Here is a 26,859-nt window from a genome sequence, read left to right as displayed (position 1 = left end):
AAAGGAAAAGGCATTTTTTTATAATTCTCTGAGCATAGCACCTACTTCTGTTTTAGATATGGTAAAAGAGTACTTTCACACAGTTTAATAAACACCAAGTTTTCTAGGAATGCCTGGGATTTGTAAACAGTTTGCTTGGCTTTTTACTTAAGTCTTTACTCTCATAAGTTGTATTAATTTCTTTTTTATCATATTTAGAAGTTCAAATATGGGCTTCCCTGGTGGTTCAGATGGTAAAGAATCTGCCTGCAATGCAGGAGACCTGGGTCCAATCCCTGGGTTGGGAAGATCCCCTGGAGAAGGGAATGGCTGCCCACTCCTTCTCCTATTTTTGCCTGGAGAATTCCATGGACAGAGGAGCCTGGCGGACTACAGTCTATGGGCCGCAAAATGTCAGACACAACTGAGCAACTAACACTTTCACAGAAGCTCAGAGCCTTTAAGACAGTCGGTTCAGTTCAGTTCAGTTCAGTTCAGTTGCTCAGTTGTGTCCCACTCTTTGCGACCCCATGGATTGCAGCACACCAACGTTCTCTGTCCATTACCAACTCCCAGAGCTTGCTCAAACTCATGTCCTTTGAGTCGGTGATGATGGTCTATTGAAAAGGTTTTGTTTTGGTTTATTTTGTTTAAATGAGAGATGACTGGTAAACTAAAGTTTTCTCCAGTGAGATAAGAGACCATAGGGAAAGCTTATGTATAGGATGAATAATGATGAACTTTTGGGTTATAATGTGTTTCATAGTCAGGATGTAAGAAGAATGTTTAAAGATGGAGAAGTGGGACTTCCCTGGTGGTCCAGTGGTTAAGACTGCATTCCCAATGCAGGGGGCATGAGTCCAACCCATGGTCAGGGAACTAGATCCTACACGCTGCAGCAAAGACCCTGGGCGCTGCAACCAAGACCCAGCACAGTCAACTACATTTTTAAAAATGAAAAATGAAAAAGCTCAAGATGGAGAGGTTCAGTAGCACTTGATAGACTGGGTAAAACAAGTGGGTTGAAATTATCCCAGAGCCTTTCAAAGGCAGAACTGAAAAGCTATGCGTGGATATGGAACATGTTACAGATTAGATCCGTGTATTCTGAATATCCTGTTTAAAGGATACTCGGTGGGAAGGAACTAACCTGATGGCATTGTGTCTGTCTGGGGGCCTATGAAGGAAAACAGAAGCCTGACCGTGGGCTAGTGGAGAAGGTAGGTCCCTTTATAGGGTACCCAGCCTCTGGTGGGCAGGGGGTGACTTGGAGCAGAGCTCACCTGCTGGAGGGGGCTGGCCTCAGCGGCTCTTCTCCCAGGGACCTCCACCTGCCCCAAGGTCCTCACCTCACGTGCGCTTGTGTGTACGTGTGTGTGTGTGTGTGTGTGTGTGTGTATGCATGCCCTGGGGGCCTTGTGACTCCTAGGACCTCTGTCTGCCACACAGTCCTCACCTCACTCAGGCATGCGTGTGTACATGCGCACACGCTCGTGCGTGTGTGTGTGTGTGCACGTGCCCAAGACTTCTTCCCTTTCTTTCTCCTCCTGAGAGATGTGGCCGCTTCCCAGGGTTTGTGTCTGCACCGGGAGTGGGGCAGGGGCCTGGTTCTCCCCACAAACAGCCCCCAAGTTCCCAGAAAGGAGTGAATTAACAAAAACCAGAAGATTCTGGCTGAAAGTTTACTGCGTGCATATGACGTGAGACATCCACCAGCCCTGATGGTCGGGGCTGCAGGTGAGGCTCGGAGCCAAGCCTGAATCTCCGAGCTTCCTCTGCCCACAGAGACCTTCTGTTTGCCTCCCAGACCCTCCTCCTCAGGCTCTACGCTGGGGCAACCAATGGAGGTGATGGGTTGTTTTCTTGTTCCGGATCTGCCTCATTTTCCTGGTGGCTCAGTGGTAAAGAATCTGTCTGCCCGTGCAGGAGATGTGGGTTCGATCCTTGGTTCGGGAAGATCCCTTGGAGGGGGAAATGGCAATCCATTTCAGTATTCTTGCCTGGGAAGTCACATGGAAAGAGGAGCCTGGCAGGCTACAGTTCACGGGGTCACAAAAGACTCAGCCACAACTTAGGGACTAAACCACCACCACCACCACGAGGAATCAGACATCAGGACTCTGCTCTGTATTAAAGGAGTCGGTTCTGGACTAGTCTTGCGTCCTCGTGAATCCGGGCGGAGAAGCTTTGTTGTGTCAGGAGGAGGAAGGCTGCCCCTCGACTCCAGCAGACACCCCCTACTCTTCCTCAGTGGAAGCTTGGCACGAGGCAGCCCCAGCCGTGACTCAGCCAGGGCATAAGGGTCTGCCGCCACTGCCCAGCCCAATGGAGCACGGCCTCCCAGCCCTGGGTTTATTTTACAGGGAAGGCAAAGTAAAGACCAGCTGCTCAACCTGCTCTGTAAAGCCCCAGAGATGCTCTGCTCAGAGGTGAAGGTGTCGTCCATACCCAGGGCGCTCAGCTCTTTCTGTGCTGACCCGTTGTCATTCATTTTTCTCAGCCTTGCCCTGCACGTTACAAGTGCCTTCAGTGAGTGTGGTTGAACTTGGCAACTCAGTAAAGTCTGTAGAACAGTCCAGCAGGATGTGAGTTGTGACATCGGGGTGTCGTCTCACTTGAAACCACCGGGTTATCATGTAACCATCACGTGGCTCGACTGCGTGCAGGAAGAATCCTCAATGTGGCTTCATAGGCTTAAATATAGTTCAGGGCACCAGACCTGGAGCTGAGATGAGGAAGTTCTATTCAGTGTAGGAAACAGGAGCTTAAAGATAACACGCTGTGATGGCAACCCGGCTTCCCGAGCCTGATAAGCCCGTGGAATAAGGGTGGACACACAGAGAGGGGCCTGTCCCAGAGTGTGGAAGTATCAGGTAAGGACACCCTTGCACAGGTGGGGCCGTGCATGTGCAGGTAAGAGGACCCCCACGGCCTCCAGAGAAATGGAGGGGATGGCCCAGAGTGGCCGGACAAAGGCACTGTTGTACTTGTGGGTTTGTTTTCCTCTTGACTTGTCTTTCTCAGTCATTTGGAAGCAAATATCAAAAGATGTTTGTCTAAACTTGCAAACCCAGAAGCAGTAAGGGGTCCTAGTAGCTTTTGGCAATGCTAATGTCTGCTCCCTGCTTCAAAGGGCAGCAAGGTGGTCTTGCTTCCTGGGTGTGTGTGTGACTGTGCAATGTGTGTGTGAGCAGCTGTTGTTTTATGGGTTTCACAGCAGGGTGGGTGAGGGAGGTTACTCCCTATGTTTGCAGAGAAATTGTTAACAACCTTGATAACGTTTAGTCCTCCAGTTTATGGTCCTGCAGAGTTTTGCTATAAAAGACCTTAGGAATGCTTTTTGGGATTTTATTATGTTAAATATTTTTAACTCAGATCCTGTCTGGGGTTTTAAAACAGACCAGCAAACGGGTACTGTTTAACGCTGTGGCTAGTGAACTTTGGTCGTGCAGTGGTGAGAAAAAACAGCGTGAGGATTGGGGGAGCTATTCTTACTCATTAATGGTAACTGTTTAAAAATCAGCAGGACATTTGGAGGAAAATAATGCACCAAGTCTGCATTTGTAAAACATTTACAAGATCATTATTCACTCCAAAAGGATCTCTTGCCTTATTCAGGATTCACTGTGAATTTCCTTAGAGATGTAAATGTATTTATGAAACTGTTCATTTTACAGCTAATCTTCAGGAATAGTCCTGTGGTATGGGATGGGTGATGGATCAGGGAGTTTATTATAAATGTATTTATATTTATGTTACACACACATATATATACATAATACAACCACACGTAACCATGAAATATGGGATAATTATAGTGATCAGGAGAAGGGAATTATCTTTTTCAGGGGCAAGAAAGAAAAAAAAAAGTTGAAAAGAGAGAGTTTCTCAGATGACAGAGAAACGGTGTAGCAGGACCAGGGCGTGGACATCCTACAGTGGGGGCTCCGTGCTGGCGCAAGGGGACCCGGGCCTCCTCAGGATGGCTGGAGGAGTCTGCAGTCTCACTGATAACTTCTTGATGTCAGTAGCCCTGAGGGTCCCCCAAGAAAAGATAGCACCTTTACAGGAACTTTTTTAAAAAAGTGTTTTTATTATTTTAAAGCAGAGGTCTTGCAGTGATCTTCAATTAGGTCTTGCTCCCAAGTTCTTACAACACGTTGAGGATCCACTCGTCCTCAGAAGGAGGGCAAAATGTAGGACAGATCTTAGCTGCGACTGAGCCTGTCGTTAGCCTGTAGTAATCCGTCTGCACTGTGGACTAGAGTTAAAGGGTGGGTGATGTGAGGGCATGTGTAGGAAAGTATTTATGTTCCACATGTGTGCATGCTAAGTCACTCAGTTGTGTCTGACTCTTTGTGACCCCATGGCCTGTAGCCCACCAAGCTCCTCTGTCCATGGGCTATTCCAGGCAAGAATACTGGAATTGTTTCCATTTCCTCCTCTAGGAAATGTTCCTGATCCATGGATTGAATCCCCAGGTCTCTGGTGTTTCCTGCATTGACAGGCGAGTTCTTTACCACTGAGCCACCTGGGAAGTCCCTTTATGTTCCACAAGTCACTATAAGTATCCCATGGTATCGACAGGGGAATTGGGTGCTTTAGCCCTTCAGGTTAGAGTTGGGGGGTCAGGTACATAGAACATGAAAAATGGAAAAATAGATTTACCAAGTCATCTTGGTGGGGGCGAGAAGAGGTAGATACGCCCTAGGCAGTGTACTGATGGGGTTTAATCCTGTGCTGAAAGGAGGTTCCTTTGCTGCTAGAAGGAAGCTCGCTTGCACATGATGTGGGGGTGGCACTGAGTTCTTGGGCTCAGCTGTTTGTGGTCTTTCTTGTTGCTGATGGGCTGGCTCAGGGCCGCCTTCCTCACTGACTTATTCACTGGGCCTGGTTATCCTGAAAGAAACACTGAGGTATAGCTGAAGAGCATGGCTTTTATGGTGACCAGACTTGGGTTCAGATCTTACTTTTGCCACTTCTATGATTCTGAACCAATTACTTACTATGTGAGTTGCAGATTCTTCATCTGTGAATGATTATAATGCGTAATCTATGAACAGGGAGGATTAATTGAGATCACATATGTAGAAGGGTTCTAGCTTGGTACTTGGTGAGATCTAGGTGGCTGACAAACATTCTCTCCCGCCCCTACCTTTTTTTTTTTTTTGGTCTGTTTTAATTATTTTTATTGTGGTAAAATACCTCTAACGCAAAACTCTCCATTTGAACCGTTTTAAGGTATACAATTTTAGTGGCATTAACTACATTCATGATGCTGTACAACCGTCACCTCTCTCCATTGACAGGACTTTCCGTCACGTCAAGTGCTGTGTACCTGAAGCCCTAACTCCTCACCCCTGCTCCCCACCTCAACGGCTCCAATGCATTTCCTGCCTCTGAACTTGGTCGTGTGTCTTACACGAGTGGGTCATATGACACGTGACATGTGTGGGTCATTCAACACGTGACACAAGTGGGTCATGCAATGCATGATACATGTAGGTCATGTGACATGAGTGGGTCACATAACACTTTACACGAGTGGGACATGTAACACGTGGCATGCGTGGGTTGTAAGACATGTGACACAAGGGGGTTGTATATACATGACACAAGTGGGTCACATGACACATGGTACACATGGGTCATACGACATGTGACACGTTCACACGACACATGACACACGTGGGTCGTATGACATGTGACCTCGGCGTCGCCCTCCCACTTAGCGGCATGACTTTGAGGCCCACCCTGCTGCGGCATGCATCTGGATGTCTTTCCTTTTGGGGCGGCTGTTGCTCCACTGTGTGGATGGACCACATTTTGTCACCACTCGTCTGTCGAGGGACCCACAGTAGTCCCTGCCTGCTCTCTGTTGTGGGAGTGCTGCGGTGCACTTGGGGGTGCGGCCGTCTGAGTCCCTGCTTTCAGTTCCGTGGGGTGGGGACCCGGAGGTGGGATTGCCAAGGCGTATAGTAATTCTCTGTTGAACTTTCTGAGGGTCCACCAAACTGTTTCTTGAGCTTTGGTTTTTACTTTACTTTGCATATTTGGAGCTTGCCTCCTTAAAGACCTGAAACTCCCGGAGGAGGTCAGGGTTGAAAGGAACCACGTTCTGTTTAGTGTCTGAGATTTTCACGTGTTTTCTCCCCTCTTCAGAGCACCCCCCCTACTCCTGTGCCCAACCACTGCTGCAGAGACTTTATCTTCCTTCTTTTGCTTTTTCCTTGTTCAGCCTCCTCCCCTCTCTTCCCTTTCCCTTCCTCCCCCTGCTCTGCCCATCCCCCCACCTTCTCAAAGGGGCATGGTGGGGATCCTACAGGGGTCATCCTCCACTTCCCTCTCCCCCTGCCCAGACCCTGCGTTGCTGTCATGGTGGGAGGGGTCCTGGAGACCAGATCCTGGCATGCTTGTCAAGCTTCCTTCAGCCAGACCCCAGAAGGGTTGGCACCTGTAATCAGTGATGGCAAGTGTTTTGGGAAAGTTGGGTGGAGAATAAGAAAATAACATCATTGAAGTGAGGAAAAGAGTCTTTGGGGCTGCCAGCCCAGCACGGTGCCAGCAGCAACTGCGAGGTGATCATAAAAGTGGCTTTTCCAAAAACCATCCAGAAATGAAGCCCGGGCTGCTCAGTCAGAGGTGACGGCTCTGATTCACCTGGTCAGTAATTGAAAGTCTGTATTCAGTGTGACTGCTCATTTCTCAGGCCATTATGAAGGTCTCATTCATTATGTGTCTGACCAGACCCCGCCATCAGTAAAGGATGTATCCGTGCTACAGTTAGGACAGAGCAACATTCAAATTTAGATGGTAGCAATGAGTTATTAATAACAGTCCTAAGGAGTCCTGAGCCGCTGCCAGAATTTCGAAGTTAATTGTAATGATTTGTGAGGATCTAAGAGGAAGGAGTGGAGAAGGCAATGGCACCCCACTCCAGTATTCTTGCCTGGAAAATCCCATGGACGGAGGAGCCTCGTAGGCTGCAGTCATGGGGTCGCTAAGAGTCAGACACGACTGAGCAACTTCACTTTCACTTTTCACTTTCATGCATTGGAGAAGGAAATGGGAACCCACTCCAGTATTCTTGCCTGGAGAATCCCAGGGACAGAGGAGCCTAGTGGGCTGCCGTCTATGGGGTCGCACAGAGTCGGACATGACTGAAGCGGCTTAGCAGCAGTAGCAGCAAGAGGAAGAAGTGGACGGGGCTCTAGGAGGGGTTGAACTCTGAAGGCTGTCTGCCTGCCCGCCTGCCTGCCTGCCCACCCGCCTGGTGGGATCCAAGTCTCTCCCTGGCTCCGTGACTCACCCCAGTGAGTGAAGCTCCTCAGTGTGTCTACAAGACTTCTAAGGCCCTGAAAGAAAGGGAAGTCTGTTTGTTGAGAACTCACTCAACATCAGTGTTGCTGATGGTGGAAACACATTCCTTTGTTTATAGTACTTGCAGCCCTGGAGGGAGTTTTGATACACACTTTACAGACAGGAGTCCAGCCTGCTGGTGAGGAGACCAGGTTCCAGGCCAGGCTGCCCCGACCCCCACCCTGGGCTGCGTACTTACCTTCAGAGGATTCAAAGCCTCCTGTTCCCTGAGCTTGGACGGAGGCGCCCGAGTTTTCAGTGCCTTGTCCTTGGAATGGTTTCTGGGCCATGTCTCTTCATTCTGTAACAGGCCTGTGATCTTGTCTAGGACGACTGTCCATAATACATCAAGTGAGCCATGCCACATTTGCACAATTTTCTAGCAACCACGTGCAGAAAAGAGCAGATGAAGTTAATTTTAATAATAGATTTGACGTGACTCGAAACGCCAAACTACTACCATGTCCAGACTATATCCACACTACGATCATGTTAACAGTTGCTGAGACATTTTACATTTCTCAGGAATCCCACGTGTATTTCACATATAAAGCGCGTCTCGATTCAGATAAGTTGCTGCCTGGCTGGTAGCTGCCGGACTGGACCGCGCAGAGCTGAGACAAGTGTGAGGCTCACCCAGCACAGAGGCTCCGCTCCAAAGCCCGGGAGGGAGTCTGGGCTGGAAGGCGGCTTCCCCAGAGACGGGACAGTCCTGTCCATGGGCGGCAGGGCGTCACCGCAGTGTGAGCATGTTTCTGACTGAATGGCTGCTTGTGGGGATGACAGCCACACGGCCTCTGTGTCTACCACCAGCTGCCACTGCAGGAAAACCGCCAGATGCTGAACTGTGTTTGGGCAAGGATGACGTGTCTTGGCAGGTCACCTGGCTATTGAGGATGGAAACCTCAGCCTGTAATATGTATGTGTATGCTGCTGCCAGAGACCTCCTCTCCCAAATGCCATTTTCAGATGCGCTATGGGGGTGGGGGCTGTGAAATGCCTGCAGAAACAGCCCTGAGTGAGCGCCCTTATATGGGATTCCCAGGCTTCAACTCCACTTGGAGCCGGATAAGTGACAGGGCAGACTTCTCTTCCAGCAAAGCAGAAAGTATTTTTAAAGATTCTCGGAATTTCCCCTTCATCCTTTTCTTCCTGTGGTTCTGCCTACTTAGTTGCCTTTGACCCGCTTCACTTCCATCTCAGTCTTGCGCACCGTGCTCACTGTATCTAGTTGTCGTTGTGTTGATTCTTTACAGGTTTTAGGTATGAGCTCCTTGTCACATATGTGGTGTACCCAGACTTTCTCCCGACTCTAGGTTCTCCTTCACTCTAGATTGTGTCCCGTGTCACACAGAAATGTTTAATGTTGATACAGTTCCACTGCCTGGTGTTATTTTTGTTGCTCTTTTTTGGGGGGTCATATCCAGTAAATTGTAACAAAATCTAATATTATAGTTTTTCTCCTGTGTTCTCTTCTACGAGTTTTATCTGAGCTGTTTGGAGTCAGCTTCTCTTTATACCATGAGGTTAAGAGTCCAGCTTTATTCTTTTGCTTAAATGAATGCTTGAGGACATTTTTCCCACCATTTGTTGAAAAGACTGCACTTTCTCCCACTGAGCAGTCTTGGCACCCTTGTTGAAAATCATTTGGCTGTATGTGGAGGGTTTATTACCAGCCCTGAGTTCTCTCCCATTGGTCTGTGCGTCTGAAGTCTTGCCAGCACTGCACTATTTACGTTATTGGAAGTTTGTAGTTCATTTTGAAATCAGGAAGTTAGGAAACTTCAGACTTCATCTTTTTCAAGATATTTTGGCTTGGGGCAGGGTCGCGTTTCTTGAGGTTCCTGTGACTTTTAGAATGAATTTTTCTATTTCTGCAAAAGACATCATTTTGTTAGGCTCTTTGAAAAAACGGCCTCATTTTTTCCCGTTCATAAATAAACTGATAAAAATACTCTATATGATAGGAAAAAAGAGCAAAAAAAATTACTGTTTAATGCTAGTTTTCAATGTATACCTCAAATATAGCTTTCAAAATAATTGTTTATTTCAGCAGTTCTCTGCAAAGATGAGGGTTTTCAATGCTACTTACTTTCTCCTTTTTATAAAATACTTTTTAACTGTGCACATGCTGCAGGTCAGTAACCGTCCTCTGTAGCTAGGACATGGAAAACACTTTGTTTTAATTAAAGTTAACTGACACTGTGGTCAGAGCACAGTCCCCTTACTTTAGGTATTTTGACTTGTTTGGGGGGGAAATGTATGAATCTTCCTGAACCTCAATTTCTAAGCCCAGGAAATAATTCTTAAATTCAGCCTCTTTAATCCATCCCATATGGGGCTTCCCCGATGGCTCAGCAGGTAAAGAATCCGCCTGCAATGCAGGAGTCACAGGAGACGTGGGTTTGATCCCTGGGTTGGGAAGATCCCATGGAGGAGGAAATGGCAACCCACTCCAGTATGCTTGCCTGGGGAATCCCATGGACAGAGGAGCCTGGAGGGCTACAGTCCCTGGAGTCTCGAAGAGTCAGTCAGGACTGAGCATGCCTGGCGCAGCGTTATATCCCAGGCTGTGGGGTCTATAGTTGAGTCTTCTGGAGAGGCTGGGGGTCTGTGTCTGTGTGTTAAGGCAGGAGACCCCTGCCTGCCCCCATCATCAGTCTGGCTCTGTCAGCCCCTTCTTTCAGCCTTGAGATCTCACAGTGGTACGCTGCCAAACCCCGAAAGATGTGGGCAGTGCTGTTAGCTGCACAGGTGAGTGTTCTGCGTGGTTAGGTTAGGTGGTTGCATCAGTGGTCAAGCCATGTGGAGGTGACGATGTGCCGTGGAAACGAGGTGGGAGTGGGGGCCCTTGAGGGGGCTTAGCTTGGTGTGAGATACGTAGCAAGTGCGTGCGTTCAGTGTCCTGTCCCGCATCCCTGGTGAAGGTGCACCCAACGAGGCCATGACAAGAATGTGAGAAGAAAGCCCAGAGGTGCTTGGAGCAGGTGGATGGGTCAGCAGGGTCTAAATTTGACTTACTGCGCACAGCCCACCTTGAGGCTCTGTGGTGTGCAGACCTTTGTAGGAAAGTGCACAGAAGCACATACACAAACATGTTCTGATAACACAGAGGAGTCATTCCCTCCCACCACAACTCATGATTGTAATGGTGACTCTATTTCTGAGGTTTTCTAGAAGCCTATTTTTAAATAGGACAGTTAAAATATTGTGAATTCTTGACAATTGAATAAGCTGCCAATTTACCAGCACAGGCCAAGTTTGGTCCTTTCCACCAGTGGTGTGTGTGTGTGTGTGGTGTGTATCTGTGTGTGTGTGAAACAGGGAAACACACAGCCCTCTGTGTATGTATGTGTATGTGTGAGAAATAGAAAAACACACAGCCCTGTGTGTGTGTGTGCTGTGTAAGAAACGAGAAAGCACACAGCTGTGTGTGTGTGTGTGTGTGAAAAACAGGGAAACATGCAACCCTCCGTTTGTGTGTGAAATAGAGAAGTACACAACCCTCTCTGTCCATCGCCACAAACCAGGAGAATTTCCTTGTGTGCATTTTCTTTCTTTCCCCTTTTCCATTTGCAGAGAGAAATGTGGTTCTTTGGGGACTTCACTGGTGGGCCAGTGGTTCAGACCCCACACTCCCAATGCAGGGGGAATGGCTTTGATCCCTGGTAGGGGAACCAAGATCACACATGGCAAAAAAAAAAAAAAGCCACCAGGAATGCTTTTCTCTTAAAAGACTTCTCCCACATGTCCTCACATTAAATTCTCAGCTCGTTCTTCAGTGTCCTGTTTATGGTGATAACTACCAGCTGTGGGTTCCTGCCCTGTGTCAGGCTGTGCCTGTCACCTCTGACCCTGCCTAAGCCCTGCAGGGCTCACATCTTACAATTAGGACTGGTGTGTAGGAAGCTGCTGTAGACTGCCCAGCCAGTCAGCTTTCCAGTATATCAGTGAACTAAAGTAAACCTCTACTCTCAACAAATGGACTTGTTTGCAAATGGACTTTTTTATCAGGCAGATCTTAGATGTGATCTGAGGGGCAAAGAAAGCTTTCTGCTGAAAAGCATCTCTCTCTGTGGGTGACATTTCCATGTTGCTGTTCAGAATGATGAAGGTAACTGTCAGGTGAAGATGTTCTGGGGGTATTCTAGCTTTAACCTTTAACCTTGTAAAGAGGTTTGTCAGAATTTTTTTTCTTATCACAACTTTAATAGAATTGAATGACATGTATGACTTCTTATGGAGAAGGCAATGGCAACCCACTTCAGTACTCTTGCCTGGGAAATCCCAAGGACGGAGGAGCCTGGTAGGCTACAGTCCATGGGGTCGAGATCGAACATGACTGAGCGACTTCACCTTCACTTTTCACTTTCATGCACTGGAGAAGGAAATGGCAACCCACTCCAGTGTTCTTGCCTGGAGAATCCCAGGGACGGGAGCCTGGTGGGCTGCTGTCTATGGGGTTGCACAGAGTCGGACACGACTGAAGCGACTTAGCAGCAGCAGCAGTAGCATGACGTCTTATAAGCTGGGAGGAAGGAAAAATCAAGCAGAAGCAGAGAGTGAAGAGGACTTGCTTCCCTGGTGGTCCAGTGGTTAAGACTTCACCTTTCAGCGCAGGGCGTGTGGTTCAGTCCCTGGTCAGAGAGCAAAGATCCCACATGCCTCTTGGCCAAAAACCAAAACAATAAAACTAAAACAATATTGTAACAAGTTCAATAAAGACTTTAGAAACGGTCCACATTAAAAAAAAATCTTAAAAAAAGGAGAGAGTGAAGATGGATAGCTGGGCAGTAGGCATCAAGTGGAGGTCAGTGATGCTGAAACACCTGTTTGGAATTTTTCAGAAGATGAAGTCCTGAATGTCGGACACAACCGATTTGGAAGAGAAGGGTGTGTCTGTTTCCTGAGCCCCACAGTCCTGTTCCTCTTGACTCCAGCAGCTGTGGTCTTCCTCTCTGTGTGGGGCGTCCCGGCGGGAGTGCTGCCCTGGCTGAGCTGGGCGGGTGTGTTTGGGTCAGACTCTGTCTTGATTCCATCATTTGTGCTGCTGCAGGCACCATGGAAGCTGGGGGTCTGTCTTTCTGTTGTTGTAAACCCGGCACTTGTCCTTGTGAAGACTGTGATTGGGGGTCTTTGGGGCATTCACTTTGGGAACCTGCTGTCCGATATATTGCTTAAGGAGTTAGCATTTTATAAAGAAAAACCTGTTTTCTCATGGTTATACAGTAAATGGTGTTTTATGTGTGTTTATCAGATGTGGTTCAGTCTGCAGCCCAAGCCTAGCCACAGCCTGTGAGCCAAGAATGGTTTTGACAGCTTTTAATGTCTGAAAAAAAAATGCAGGTGTGAAAATCACATGCTATTCGAACATCAGTCTTGGGACGCAACCCATCGTCTGTTAGCTGTCATCCAGGGCTGCCTCTGAGCCACGGGGGGTAGTGAAAAGTCACAACAGAGGCCTGGGGCCCTCAGAGCCTGAAATAGTCATACTCTGACCTTTTGGTCCAGTGGTTAGGACTCGGTACTCTCACTGCCAGGGTCTGGGGTTTGATCCCCAATTGGCAGGCTGAGATCCCAGAAGCCTCATGGTGCTGCCAGAAAAAAAGAATCTGCTGACCCTGCCATGGAGGAGGTGAGCAGTCATGAAAACTCTGTTTGATATTAAATTTTAGACATCACTACATTCAGACCCTCTCAAGTTAAATCCAGTTCTGTGGCAATGGCCAGATCAAACTAATCCTCACTTGATCCTCATGAATGGACTCTTGTGATGACCGTGAATTTGCAAACTTCCTTCCTTCCTGTTGTGGAAGGAAAACTGGAGACTTGTCAGAGCACCTGGGAGCTGACCTTGGTGGGAGTGGGAGGAGGAGGGGGGACATCTGTGGGATGTGGGGTGATCTGAATCAAGCCCAGCACATGGCAGTCAGACCTGTGCTCACCTATGGGAAGGTTTGTGTATGTGTGTGTTTGGGCGGGTGGCTAATTTATTTTGTTCCTTTTTAGTGCGATCCCATTGTTTGTCGATTTCCCCATCTTACGAGTCTCAACTGGATGCTGAGTCCTGCTCCCACTGGAGGGGCTGAGCCCGCACAGGCCTGGGGTCAGCTGTGGGGTGCAGCCAGGATAAGGGGCAGGGCAAACACCCCTGTACAGTCATCACAGACCCCACCCCACAGAGTGAACAGAATGTAGTTAAGCCAGTGGTCTGCTCCCTTCACCAAGTTAGTGCCTGAGTGCACACGATCTCACACGAGGACCTGTTTCTGTATGTCTATTCAAGACCGCCGGGTATATGCTGTAGGTTTGCGTCTCTCTGACCTGGGTGTTCAGAAGAGAGGTGCTGATCTCTGGTGAGGTCTGCTGTGATAAGCACCAGGGTCTGCACATCAGCCTCACACTGTGGACCGGCGTCTTCTCATGGTTTCTTCCTGCTTCTTCGCTCCTGGATTTGGAGTCTACACACAGGTCCCCCATTTGCCTACCAGGGCAAATGTCTGTGTCTGGACGCCAGCCCATCTCACCTGGTTTTGCTGGTGTTATGACTAATCTAACCTTCCTATCTCGGATGTATCTTACATTCATCCTTTTTTTTCCCTACAGTTCATGACCAGTAACTTTCTCATCACCTCTGACTGGGCTTCATAGCATAATGTTTTTAAAATTTTCCCTTTTTTCCAGCTTTTTTGAGATGTAATTTGACATGTAACTTCATGTGATTTTAAGGTGTATAATGTAATGATTTGAGACACGTATATAGTTTTCCAACACGTTTACCACGATAAGGTTAATTAACCCACCCATGACCACACATAATTACCATTTTGTTGTGGTGAGAACATAAAATGTCTACTCGTGAAAGGACTTTCGCGTATACAGTATTGTTAATTACTGTCCCCATGCTGGATAGCACATCCCCAGAGCTGATTCGTCTCATAACTGGAACTCAGCTCTGTATCCTCTGACCAGCATCTCCCCTCCCCACCCCAGCCCAGTCCCTGGCATCACCCTTCTGCTGTTTCTGTGGGTTCAGTGTTGTTTGATTCCGTGTGTAGATTCGATCACATAGTATTTGTCTCTCTCTGTCTGATTTATTTCACTTAGTGTAATGCCCTAGCAGTCCATCCATGCTTTTGCAAATGGCAGGATGTCCTTTTTTATGGCTGAGACGCTTTCCTCTGTGTGTGTGTGCGCGCATGCCTGTATGTGAGAGAGAGAGAGAAATTTTCTTTATCTGTTCACCCAGCGATGGACCCTCAGGTTGTCTGTGTGTCTTGGTCATTGTGAGTGGTGCTGCCATAAGCATGAGAGCACAAAGCTGTCTCTGTGATCATGATTTCATTTCCTTCCAGTATACACCCGGACGTGAGATAGCTGGGTGACATGGTAGCTCTATTTTTAGTTTTCTGAGGAACCTCCCTACTCTGTTCAACAGTGGCTGCCCACACTGACATTCCCACACACAGAGCATAAGGGTTCCCTTTTCCCCCCACATCCTTGCCAACATTTGTTGTTTCTTGCCTTTTTCATAAAAGCGTTACTGACAGGTGTGAGGTGACATTTCATTGTAGTTTGATTTGCATTTTCCTGATGAGTAGTGATGTGGAGCATTTTCTGTGTACCTGTTGGTCATCTGTAAGTCTTTGGGAAAATGTTTTTTTTTGTTTTTTTGCTTTTGAGCTGTATACATTTTTAAGTATGCATCTTGGGGTATTAACTGCTTATGTGACATGTGATTTGAAAATTTCTTCTCGCATCTGTACATTTTGTTTTCATTTTTGTATTGTTTCTTTTGCTGGACAGAGGCTTTTCAGTTTGGTGTAGTCCCACTTGCCGACTTTGCTTTGGTGGCTTGCGTTCTTGGTGGTCACATGAAGAAAATCGTTGCCAAGACGGATGTCAAGTTGCTTTTCCTTTCTGATTTCTCCTGGAAGTTTATAGTTTCAGGTCTTATGTGTAAGTCCGTAATCCACGCTGAGTTATTCTTTGTGCATATGGTGTAAGGTTGGGGTCTGGTTTCCTTTGTTTGCATCACGTCATGCTTTCTGTGCTGTCGTCAAGCACCGTTCACAATTGGTCAAATAGGCTTCTAGCATTGGTTGCATACAGAGTGGTGGACACTTGGGCTCTCATTGTGGGTTACTTTCCTGGGACGCTGCACCTAAGAATAAATAACAATGCACCTTTTCAGACTTAATGCTGCTGCTGCTGCTAATTCGCTTCATTCGTGTCTGACTCTGCAACCCCATAGACGGCGGCCCACCAGGCTCCCCCATCCCTGGGATTCTCCAGGCAAGAACACTGGAGTAGGTTGCCATTTCCTTCTCCAATGCATGAAAGTGAAAAATGAAAGTGAAGTCACTCAGTCGTGTCCGACTCTTAGCGACCCCATGGACTGCAGCCTACCAGGCTCCTCCATCCATGGGATTTTCCAGGCAAGAGTACTGGAGTGGGGTGCCATTGCCTTCTCCGTTTCAGACTTGCTGCTGCTGCTGCTAAGTCCCTTCAGTCAAGTCCGACTCTGTGCGACCCCATAGACGGCAGCCCACCAGGCTCCCCCGTCCCTGGGATTCTCCAGGCAAGAACACTGGAGTGGGTTGCCATTTCCTTCTCCAGTTCGTGAAAGTGAAAAGTGAAAGTGAAGTCGCTCAGTCATGTCTGACTCTTAGCGACCCCATGGACTGCAGCCTACCAGACTCCTCCGTCCATGGGATTTTCCAGGCAAGAGTACTGGAGTGGGGTGCCATTGCCTTCTCCGGTTTCAGACTTGAGTTTTCTGCAAATCGTGTGCATGTAATACCTCAAGGAGCCACATGGTGGCAGAAGTGCAGCTTCAAACCTTGTTGGTTTACAAACCTGTTCCAAGAGAAGCACGCTCTGAGTCTTCTTTGTTTTTTTTGTTTTTTTTTGTTTTTAATGAAAATGTAGACTGTAATGCTTCCCGGGTGGTGGCACGGTCACAGAGTCAGACACGACGGAGTGTGTGCGTGCATGCACACACATACAGAGAATTAAATAGGAGCCTCCAAGTACCTATCACCCGCCTTAAATAAAGCGTTACAAATACAATTTTATCACTGGGTGCACTTTACTGATGATTTTCCCTCCTACTTTTCCCCCAGGAGGAAACTAAGCTCTTGTTTATCCTTTTATTAAACACTTGTGTAATCTTAACAGTGCATATAATTGTTCATTCGCTCAGTCATGTCTGACTCTGCAACCCATGGACTGCAGCATTCCAGCCTTCCCTGTCCTTCACCATTTTCCGGAGCTTGCTCAAACTCATGTCCATTGAGTTGGTGATGCCATTCAACCATCTCATCCTCTATTGTCCCCTTCTCCTGCCTTCAGTCTTTCCCAGCATCAGGGTCTTTTCCAGCGAATCGGCTCTTCACATCAGGTGTCCAGCATTGCGAAGGATTATTTGTTCTTTTTCATGCAGAATCTTCTCCAACCAGGGATCAAAGCCACGCATGCCTCCTGCAATGGAAGCAGGGGATCTAAACCGCTGGACCTCCAGGAAAGTCCTTGTTTATTTTGTTTCAGATTTTATATAATGTGTATCATCTGCATTATATGCAAATTGGGCTTTTCTCTCAGCCTTGTTCTTGGTTCATTCATGGGTTATCTGTGAAGCTTTAGTGAGCTATCTCTCTTCTCTGGGATTCCCTCGTAGCTCAGCTGGTAAAGAATCCGCCTGCAATGCAGGAGACCCTGGTTCATTTCCTGAGTCAAGAAGATCCCTTGGAGAAGGGAATGGCTACCCATTCCAGTATTCTTGGGCCGGTGGCTTAGCTGGTAAAGAATACGCCCGCAATGTGGGAGACCTGGGTTCGATCCCTAGGTTGGGAAGATCCCCTGGAAAAGGGAAAGGCTGCCCACTCCAGCATTCTGGCCTGGAGAATTCCATGGACTGTATAGTCCATGGGGTCGCAAAGAGTCGGACACGACTGAGCGACTCTCACTTTACTTTCACTCTCTTCTGTAGCTGTCCGGTGTTGAATGAAGAACTCACAACACGTTACATCTGTTTTTCTGTTGACAGACATTGAGGAGGCTGTCAATAGAGGGCTTGCAGACCAGGAGCTGGGGGCGTGGGCCCCCCTCAGTCCCCTGTTCTGTTCAACAACACACTTGGTCTTGAGAAAACTTGTTTTCTTAGAATCTTTGCCTTTTTCCCTGAACTCTTGGAAGCCCGAGTCTTCACCATACCCTGAAGGGAGATGGTCTCCAAGCAGTCCAGGAATCCAGTGACATCAAAGGTTCACATCTGACTCTGTCCACTGGCTTTTTCTCCTGAAACTGTAGGAGGAAAGTCCGTGTCAGTGCCCTTGGTCTCCTTTTGTACCCTTGGTACCCATCCACCACATTCATCCAGGTCGACTGGGGTCCTGGCTCCAGGGAGGGAATGGGGCTGGTGGGACGGGGGATGGGGTGGGGATGTGGTTCAGTCTCTCCAGCCTGTGTTTAGTCTGGGGGTGTCCTCAGGGCTCCTGTGCCTGCAGTGGCGAGGAGACACCCTCCCACCCCACTGGAGTTCTTGTCTCTGGACTGATAGTAAAATTGACACAAGACAGATGAACAGGAGACAAAGAGGCAAGTCTTAATTCCTGTGCACGGAGGTCTCACAGAAGTGGGACCCAAAATGTGGCCAAAGAAGGTGGCTTTTATATTCGTTAGACAAAGAAACAAATTTGAAAGCAGTTGCCAGGACAAAGAGGGGCTTACCTAGTGGCTCAGATTGTAAAGAAAGTGAAAGTCACTCAGTCGTGTCCGACTCTTTGCGACCCCACGGACTATACAGCCCATGGAATTCTCCAGGCCAGAATACTGGAATGGGCAGCCTTTTCCTTCTCCAGGGGATCTTCCCAACCCAGGGATCGAACCCAGGTCTCCCACATTGCAGGTGGATTCTTTACCAGCTGAGCCACCAGGCAAGCCCCAGATGGTAAAGAATCTGCCTGCAATGCAGGAGACCTGGGTTCAGTCCCTGGGTCAGGAAAATCCCCTGGAGAAGGTCATGGCAACCCACTCCAATATTCTTTCCTGGAGAATCCCATGGACAGAAGAGCCTGGCAGGCTACAGTCCGTAGGGTTGCACAGTCAGACAGGACTGAAGCGACTTAGCACGCATGCACACGTGACAGAACAAAGAAGCGCAGGCTTTGGATGCTCAATTAGTGAAGAATCTGAGCAGTTTGGCCCGGGGTTGGTCCCCTAAAGAGGCTGAGGGTTTGTTTGTTCAGGTTCTCTGTCCACTGATAAGCACATCCTTTATGGAGGCTCAGCTCCTGCCTCGGGTGATGGAGGAGGGGTCACAGTGTCCCTGTTGCATCCACCATTCTTAAGTACCTTTAGTTTAGAGTAGTCCATCTGCCTTCGAGGAACATTTGGGGGCAGTTCCCCCTAGGCCCCTCACTGTGTGTCCCTAGAGCTCCTGGGTGGGCTTGTCCACCTGAGAGGCTCAGGGCAGACCTCCTGCTGACTAGTGGGCCTGAGCTTGGGCCCAGGGGCAGCAGCGAGGCCAAGTGTTGCTCCACACGCCCCCTTGGTGGCTCTGCTTGTCTAGACGCCGACCTGCTTTGATACTTGGTCACCTCTTCTGAACAGCGAGGGTAGTGATGATCCATGGCTGGTGGGACCGGGATGAATGCTGGATGGACTGTGAGCTGTGAGCAGTACATAAGCTCCGCACACAGCACCACACGGACACGTCTGTCTGTGTCCCAGCCTTTTCTTTTGTAATACTTTTTGAAAATCTTAGATTCAAAGTGGATTTAAATGCTGGCTTTCCACAGGCAGGATTGAGGCAGAAGGGGTGCAGCCTTGGCTCCCTGTCTGGTCCGTCACCCCCCTCACCCCCTCCTCTCCCTAAATGCCCTCCCCCCGGTCTCTCTGAAGCCTAGGCCTCCTGGCTCCCAGGTGTGTGAGAGGGGTCTTTGCAAAACAAGTTTGATCTTCTCAGGCCCCTGTGGTTCCCAGGCTCTTAGGATAAAGAGACCTTTGAGAGACAACCCCCCACACCCCCACCCCCGCCTGACTCTCTAATCTCATCCCCGCCCCCTCTGTTTCTGATGGATGACTTTCATCATCGAGGCTCCCCAAGAGGAGGAGGGGCGCTCTCGGACTGGCAAACAGGTTAGGGACCGTGTTTTTGGTGACTTCTTTTCTGGACGGTGGATTCAGCCCTCTCACACACTGCTGTACTTGAGTTTGAACCTGTGAATGAGAAACATGGGGTCTGAGCCTTCATGGATGACAAGAAAGCCAGTGTCTGGGGGGAGGGAGTATGGGGACTGCTGTGCTCCATCAGGGAAACTTTGCTTACCCCAAAGGTGATTACTCATGTGATAAAATGTAAACTGAAAAGGACTCGTTTCCACTGAGTTCAGAGTGTTGGCAAAACAAAATTCTTCTCTCATCCTACGAGGAGATTCATGGCCTGGCAGCCTGGCAGTGTCCACTGTTCAGGCGTCTGCAGCCTGAGGCTCCCGGTCTGGGGAGGGGGCCTGACCCGGGGCCCACCCAGTGCTGGCCGGGAAGCCTGTGCAGCTTCAGCCCCCTCCTCCAAGGAACCTGCCATGCAGGACACTGGCAGCCCATTCTTCAAGGCAGAGGGTTTAACCAGCTCTCTTCACTCCCCATGGCCTGAAGGAGTGCGTGGAGCAGGCACACTGAGAACCTCGCTGACTCAGCTGAAGGGGCAGACCAGGGCCAGTGTTCTAGTTTTTCTCACAAAAGAAAGTGTTCATGCTCATGGGAGGTGCTCAGCCCTACATATACACAGTGTCGGGGATTCTGCGAGGAAAGTAGCATTTCCCAAAATCATGGAAGGGATGTGCCTTTATGATTCTCACTTAGGTAACGTCGCATGTTAAATGTAGAAGCAAAACAGGGTTAGGGTTAGGAGTTTCAAAGCTCCGGGGCATTCATCTCAAGCTTAGCGTCATCATAAACTGACAAGTCTCTTGGAATCAGTTGGTTGGACAACTAAACCAACTAAGAGAACTTAGGGAATGCCTGCTGTACGGTGTACCTGGCCTTGTCGGCCAGAGATGAAGTAGCTGTACAGCTTCTCTGGGAGGGCTGGTATCTGGTGGCGGAGCAGGTGGAGACCCTCGTCCCAAAGCCCACTGTGAGAGGGACGCCTGCAGTGATACTGAGCGGGGGATTGGCTGGGGTAGGGGGCACTGCAGGGTTTTCCACTACCTTTGAGTTTATGTTTGGGAAGACCTCCTGCAAATGTGGAGGACAGAGAGGAGGGTGAGGCCAGAGGCAGAGATGAGCTGGGAGGTGGGGAGAAGTTGAGGAGGATAGCAGTAACTCCCCTGAACCGGAGTCTGGCCACAGTTGAGCTCAGGGCTCCCCGTGCCAAAGGCAGGGGGGTCCCTGTAAGTCCCCTGCCTGTGCCCTGAGGTGGAGGCAGTGTTGTGCTCACAGTCATTGCTGAGGCTCACTGACCTTTATCAGACTCACAGATGGTCCATGACCCCCAAAAGGTGGGGCCCAGGGTCAGAGGTCAACCTGCAGAGCAAGGCCTGGTGCGATGCTCCCTGGACCTTCCTGTATAGTCATTTCATCTAAGAGAATAAACTGGCAGAGCCGTCAGGTCCCAGGAGAGCCCGGTGGGCGGGCGGGCAGGTTCACAGAGCAGCCGCCCCTGTGGTGGGAGTTGGGAGGTGCCCCTCAGCGGCGTGTTTATGAACCTTCAGCTCCTTGGCAGCTGATGGGCAGTAAAGGTGGGGGCGGGGAGCCCGGGAGCTTCATCAGGTGGGAGCACTGCCCTACTCTGAGAAATGAACTTCCCATGTAGACACCCACATGGCCTCCCTCAGTACCAGATGCTTAGACAGTCCTTTGAAATTTAAAACTATTTTTAAATAGCCCTGATCTCCACCCAGGCTCAGTTGACAACTTCGGTGGAAAAGCTTGAAAGGAAGGAACCAGGGATGTGAGATGCCCTTGTCGCTGCCTCCTGTGCACTCCCCCTCCCTCTTTCCACACAGAAAACTTTGCTGGGGGTAGGTCACCCCAGCTGCACACCCCGCACAGCAACTCCCAGTGAACTTGGGCCGGAGGGACAGCTCTGTCTGTCTCAATCTGTTGTCAGTAAAATGACAGTGGTTAAAAGACCTTTGCCCAAAACCTCGGGATTTAATTTTACCCAGTTGGTAGCATATATTAGCATCAGTTTACTGAAATTTCTATCTGTCAGCACAGCTATTTTAAAAGTCAAAGGCCGTGAATTGTTTCGGTTTGTTCTTTTTTTTTCCTGTTCACATCCTTTTAACCTTAGACTCATCACCTACAGGATTCATCCTACACAGAAGGTGTTTCCTGTCTCGTCAGCTTTACTGGTTTCCAAGCCCTTTCTCCTTGTCAGCGGGCCGCCTAGAACCTTCAAAAGGTCTCTTAGAAATGAAGCTCTCTTAACAGAGACACTCAGACTTAGAGAACCGACTTATGGGTTAAGGAGGAGGGAAGGGACAGTTAGGGAATTTGGGATGGACATGTGCACCCTGCTATATTTGAAATGATAACCAACAAGGACAGCACAGGGAACTCTGCTCAATGTTATGTGCCAGCCTGCATGGAGGGGGATTTGGGGGAGAATGGATACATGTATATGTGTGGCTGAGTCCCTTCGCTATTCACATGAAACTATCACAATGTTAATAACTGGCTATACCCCAATACAAAATAAAAAGTTTAAAAAAAAAAAAACACCATGAACAAAAACCAAAATCAAGCTCTCTTATTTACATTTTCTTATAGATACATATGTCCTGTGTTATAGGACATATCCATATAACTATGTTATAGTCCTATGTTAAAGTTTCTGTGTCTGCAGTGGCCACAAGTAATTGTGTTCTATTCATTAGGTGTCTTACCTGTTTTGATGCTTAGAGTAAAAAAAAAAAAAAAAAAAGATTTTTTTTCTCTGCGTTTTTCACCAGTCATGACAAAAACTATAAGAATTAGACACTTTAGGAGTCCTGATTTGAGGTTTCTATTACTGTAAACTTTCAACTTTTCTGTATTTTTTTGGGGGGGGTCTCAGTAGGATTCTAGAGCTTTGTATGAAAGGTATATGTAAATCTTCTATATTTCTCGCATTTATCTTGAATAAGCGGGACAGTGAAAGTCCAGGAGGTACACAGCTGTCTTCTGCTGCTCTGCCCAATGCCAAGGCTCCCAAGCACCAGTTTTGTGTCCCCTCCCAGAGAGAGGGAAGGCAACACCTGTCACTTCTTTGCTTTTACCTTTCATCACTAATTAAATCTAGAGTGGTAACAATATTACTTGGGCTTCCCTGGTGGCTCAGACCTTGAAGAATCTGCCTGCAGTGTGGGAGACCCGGGTTTGATCCCTGGGCCTGGAAGATCCCCTGGAGAAGGGAATAGCAACCCGCTCCACTGTTCTTGCCTTGAGAATCCCGTGGACAGAAAAGCCTGGTGGGCTACAGTCCATGAAGTCGCAAAGAGTCGGACACGACTGAGTGACTAACACACACACAACAATTACTAATTTCCCCAATGCATCTTCTTTAAAACCGGATATTGCATTTTGATGGCAGCTGTAGAAAGTCATGTTTCTAGTGGGCGATGGGATCAGGGTCGCAGCCCCAGGGAAGCCAGGGCTGCAGTGCTGAGTGAAGGAGGGAGACCAAGAAGAGACCCTGCTTCCATGGGATGCCCCAATACTTGGATTCACAATAAACGTCCTAGAGAGGGGAGTATGTTAACTCTTTAACTCTTGGAGTGAAAAGAACTTTCAGAGCCATTCTGCTCTCAGCCTGGAGGAGATCCTGGCAGGAAGATGCTGACACAGACAGAAATTGCCGGAACCACAAAGCCAGGCTGCTGGCCGAGAGCAAGAGTGGCCTGTCCTGAGAAGAGGCTGAGTCAGAGCTGCCTGCTGTCTTCCTGGCATCCTGCAGGGCCGGGTGACAAGGATGTGTCCCTATTGTCTGTCCCCCATTCTGCAGACACCCACCTACACTCTTCACCCCAGGAACCAGACCTGCCCTCCTTACTTGGGGTCAAACATGCAGGGCTCCTGGGCACCCAGGACAGTTCTGGGTAAACTTTGGGCATCTCAGGTGAAAGGACCCCAGGCGATCCTGAGTTGAGACAATCCCCGAATGGGGGTTGGTAGAAGAAACCACTTTCCTTTCAGTTATGAATTTTTGAGTGACATTTAATGGGGGAGGAAAGAAGGCACTTCCTTCCTTTCTAAAGAGGATTTAGAGCTCAGTGGAGAGGGAGGAACTAGCTGATGCCTTGAGAACTGGGCTTTTTTTTTTTTTTTTTTTTAAGGAAAATGTCCCTATGAGCTCCTGATGACCAGGCACTTCTTGACACCGGCAGCTGCCTGTGAAGTGTTGGTGGGTTTCCTGGCAAATAGAACAGGGCAGGCCCCTCCTCTAGTCGCTACCTTTCAGGGACTTTTCAGCCGGTTTTGATCAGAACGATGCTGGTAGGATTCATGCCGGCGCCGGTGTGATGGCTCACCGCCGCCAGGCTTTGCCTGTTGGTCAACACGTGAGCACCAGGTCCCCCCGCCCCCCCCCCCCCCCCAGGTGCAGGCGGAGATAAGCCCGGCCCAGGGAGGGGGTGCGTCGGGGAAGCAGGAAGCGCCGGGCAGGGCGCCACCGCCCCAGGCCTCTCCCTGGGCCAGGTGTGCCCGTGGGACAGGACAGTCTCCGTTGGTGCCGGGCTCCGAGGGTCGCGGTCGGGGGTCGGGGGCGGGCCCTGGAGGGTCGGGAGCATGACGGCCTTGCAGCTGAAAGAGCTCTCGCAGTCGGGGCTCTACCGCCGGCGGAGGGACCGGCCGGACAGCCTGCGGCTCCCGGGGCAGCGGGAGGAAGTGCTCAGGTGAGTGGAGCCGCGAGAACGGGGATGGGCAGCCTGAGCTCCGCGGGTCTCTCTTAGTCCTGAGTCCGCCACCAGTAATGGTAGAGCTGCGGACGGTGGAGACATGCATCCCTTTGGCTTCTTAGGACGCGTTTCAGAGGAGTTTTTCTCTGCTCTTTAGGGGTGAGGTTTGTGGATGGTGTCTTGGTGGGGGTCGGGGTGGCTTCGAAGGTTCTTTGTTACTGAAATGGATTTCACAGAGGAAGGCAGAGCAACTTCTGAATGTACCTGGAAGGGAAGGAAGGACATCACAAACCCCAGACCTTTGTAACTGAGGAGCTTAGGAGTTTTCTATTTCCATAACTTGCCTCAGACAACACATTTTTAGTTTTTGTTGCCCCTACTGAATTTCTTTCTTAGGTTTTAGGTTCTGAAAAGCCCCTGCCACATTAAGCTATGGGTTAAACTGCTGTGTTCGCTGTGAGGGGTAGCGGCTTTGTCTGAGGGAACCCTGCTCCTGACACCTATGCTGGGCAGCACATCAGTGTGTTGCGGACCCTCTGTTAATGCATTTGATTTTTCCACTTAGATGTGGGAGGAACAAATACATTATATACTATTGCTCTTTCTCCTATGGATTTATTTTTAGAGTTTAATTTATTTAAAGGAAAAAATTGACAAGGAAGCTCTTTAAACATATTAAATTTGTCTACAAATTTACCACAATATCTGTACTTTGGGAGGGAAACGTTTATTTGAAAATTGTCCACTCTTGTCTGCATTTGAAGAGAGCTGCAGCATTAAGTCGCTCAGTGGTGTCCAACTCTGTGACCCCATGGACTGTAGCCCGCCAGGCTCCTCTGTCCATGGAAGTCTCCAGGCAAGAATACTGGAGGGGGTTGCCGTTTCCTTCTCTAGGAGATCTTCCCGACTCAGGTGTAGACCCCATGTCTCCCGCATTGCAGGCAGATTATCACTGAGCCACCAGGGAAGCCCGGTGTTGACACCAACGTTATTTGGATTTTTTTCGCTGTGACTTCGTGTGTCTCTTAGCTGCATTCAGCCATCTTAACTTTGAACTGACTGGATTAAACAGGTTTTTTGTTGTTATTGTCTGTGCCATGCAACTTGTGGGATCTCAGTTCCTTGACCAGGGGTTGAACCGTGGCCCCTGCAGTGGAAGTGCAGAGTCTTAACCATGGGACCACCAGGGATAAGGATGAGGTTTCATGGGAATGTTGAACGCATCATGCTTGACCAGAGAGGCAGGTAATCACGACCACTGAAATGAACTCCAATCTATTCTTGCTCTGAGAGCAAAAACTTACCCAAAATAGTTTGATTTCAGATTTGAGATCCTAAAGAATTTACTTTTTAAAAAGTTATATAAAACAACATTTGAGACCAGCCGTCTTTGATTTATTTTCACAGTTGCCAGAGTCCCCATGAATGAGCCTACCTACACGTCAGAGGGGCTGGTTACCTGTGTAGTCATAGAGGCCTTTGAAACAATGCGATTATTTTCTTTTGTCTGGAGTTTACATCACCGGAAGAAGAATCATTCTTAAGGTGTATTGCCTGTTGCCTTGGGTTGAGGGGTCGTGTTTCTGTTGATTCTGCTTTGTCGTCCCCTGGTGATAAGAAGGGATTTGGGCTTCTGCCATTTCTCTGTCCCCAGGTGCAGGGAAGTGACTGTGTATTTTAGGACTGAGAGCTTAGCCAGGAAAAAGTCCTCTATCGATCTAGAGAGGCAGGGTTTTCACCTCGGAAGTCTGTGTGTAGTATCAAGTCATGCTCCTCGGATAATAGGGGTGGGAGGGCTGACTTTGAGGTTAGACACGCCCAGTTCAGGCTGCTGGGTCAGGAAACCTAGATGAACCTCAAGAGGCTCCTCTTTAAAACAAGGATAAAGATCACTACCGTTATTCAGTGTTAAACCCTCGCCACTGGCTTAACAGGAGGTAGTGTTTTGTGTGAATGTTGCCCTGTGTGGGTTACTCACTCAGCTGACACTCCTCCGATGTCTCCTTGTGCGCCAAATCAAGACACCGGGGATGAAGGCCTACTGTGTGCTGGGTTGAAGCGGGGCCACCCTGAGACACCAGGGATGAGTGCCTACTGTGCGCTGAGTTGAGATTGGGCTGCCCAGGGACACCGGGGATGAGCACCTACTCTGTGCAGAGTCAAGGCCATGCCACCCTGGGATACCAGGGTCTGGGTCCCAGAGGGTCACCTGCAAGTGTTCCTCCCATGAGCTGCTGTTGGACTGAGCACCTGTGACACCAGGCACCTCAGAGTTGCACAAAACCACGCTAACTCTGACCCCCACACACCTGTTGTTTTCTTGGCACGATCATGGATTCAGGCAGAAAAAAACAGAGACTAGCCTGGCTCTGCTCACTGCCAGAAGATGTTTTCCTTTTGAGTTGAAACTGAAGACTGTGCTCTGCAACAGGACACATGTGTCTAAAGAGCACACAAGAGTCATGAAAGTTCTTCCTACCTCAAACTGAAACTGTTTAGAACAGAAGCTTGTGAAAGGCTTTCCTGAGAAACACTGCCGGTATCCACTTTAGACACAAATGTTCTTATGTATAATCTACTTTTAGAAATAATCATGAAGTATGTTTCACATTCATACAGATCAGTGGTCCCATCAGCT

General features: G+C 48.8%; 1 protein-coding gene across 5 annotated transcripts in view; it reads left to right on the top strand.

Moving 5' to 3' along the window:
- The window catches only part of LIMS1 (LIM zinc finger domain containing 1), an 82,857-nt gene that overhangs the window by 26,463 nt on the left and 29,535 nt on the right, over positions 1–26,859 (top strand). Inside the window, exon 1 of one of the 5 annotated variants that reach the window (XM_027555425.1) lies at positions 2,706–2,852. The exons of 2 other annotated variants lie outside the window; for them this stretch is intronic. Coding sequence is in view for 2 of the 3 variants with exons in the window: in XM_027555421.1 (XP_027411222.1) it covers positions 24,112–24,218 (107 nt within the window). In the remaining variant the exon portion in view is untranslated. Of the gene's footprint in view, positions 1–2,705; positions 2,853–23,953; positions 24,219–26,859 lie in introns of those variants that run through there. 2 more of the 5 variants (XM_027555421.1, XM_027555420.1) reach the window with 2 other exon arrangements.

This window comes from Bos indicus x Bos taurus, chromosome 11 (assembly GCF_003369695.1).
Source record: "Bos indicus x Bos taurus breed Angus x Brahman F1 hybrid chromosome 11, Bos_hybrid_MaternalHap_v2.0, whole genome shotgun sequence".
NCBI classification, from domain to species: domain Eukaryota; kingdom Metazoa; phylum Chordata; class Mammalia; order Artiodactyla; family Bovidae; genus Bos; species Bos indicus x Bos taurus.
This window is presented reverse-complemented; position numbering and strand designations above follow the sequence as displayed.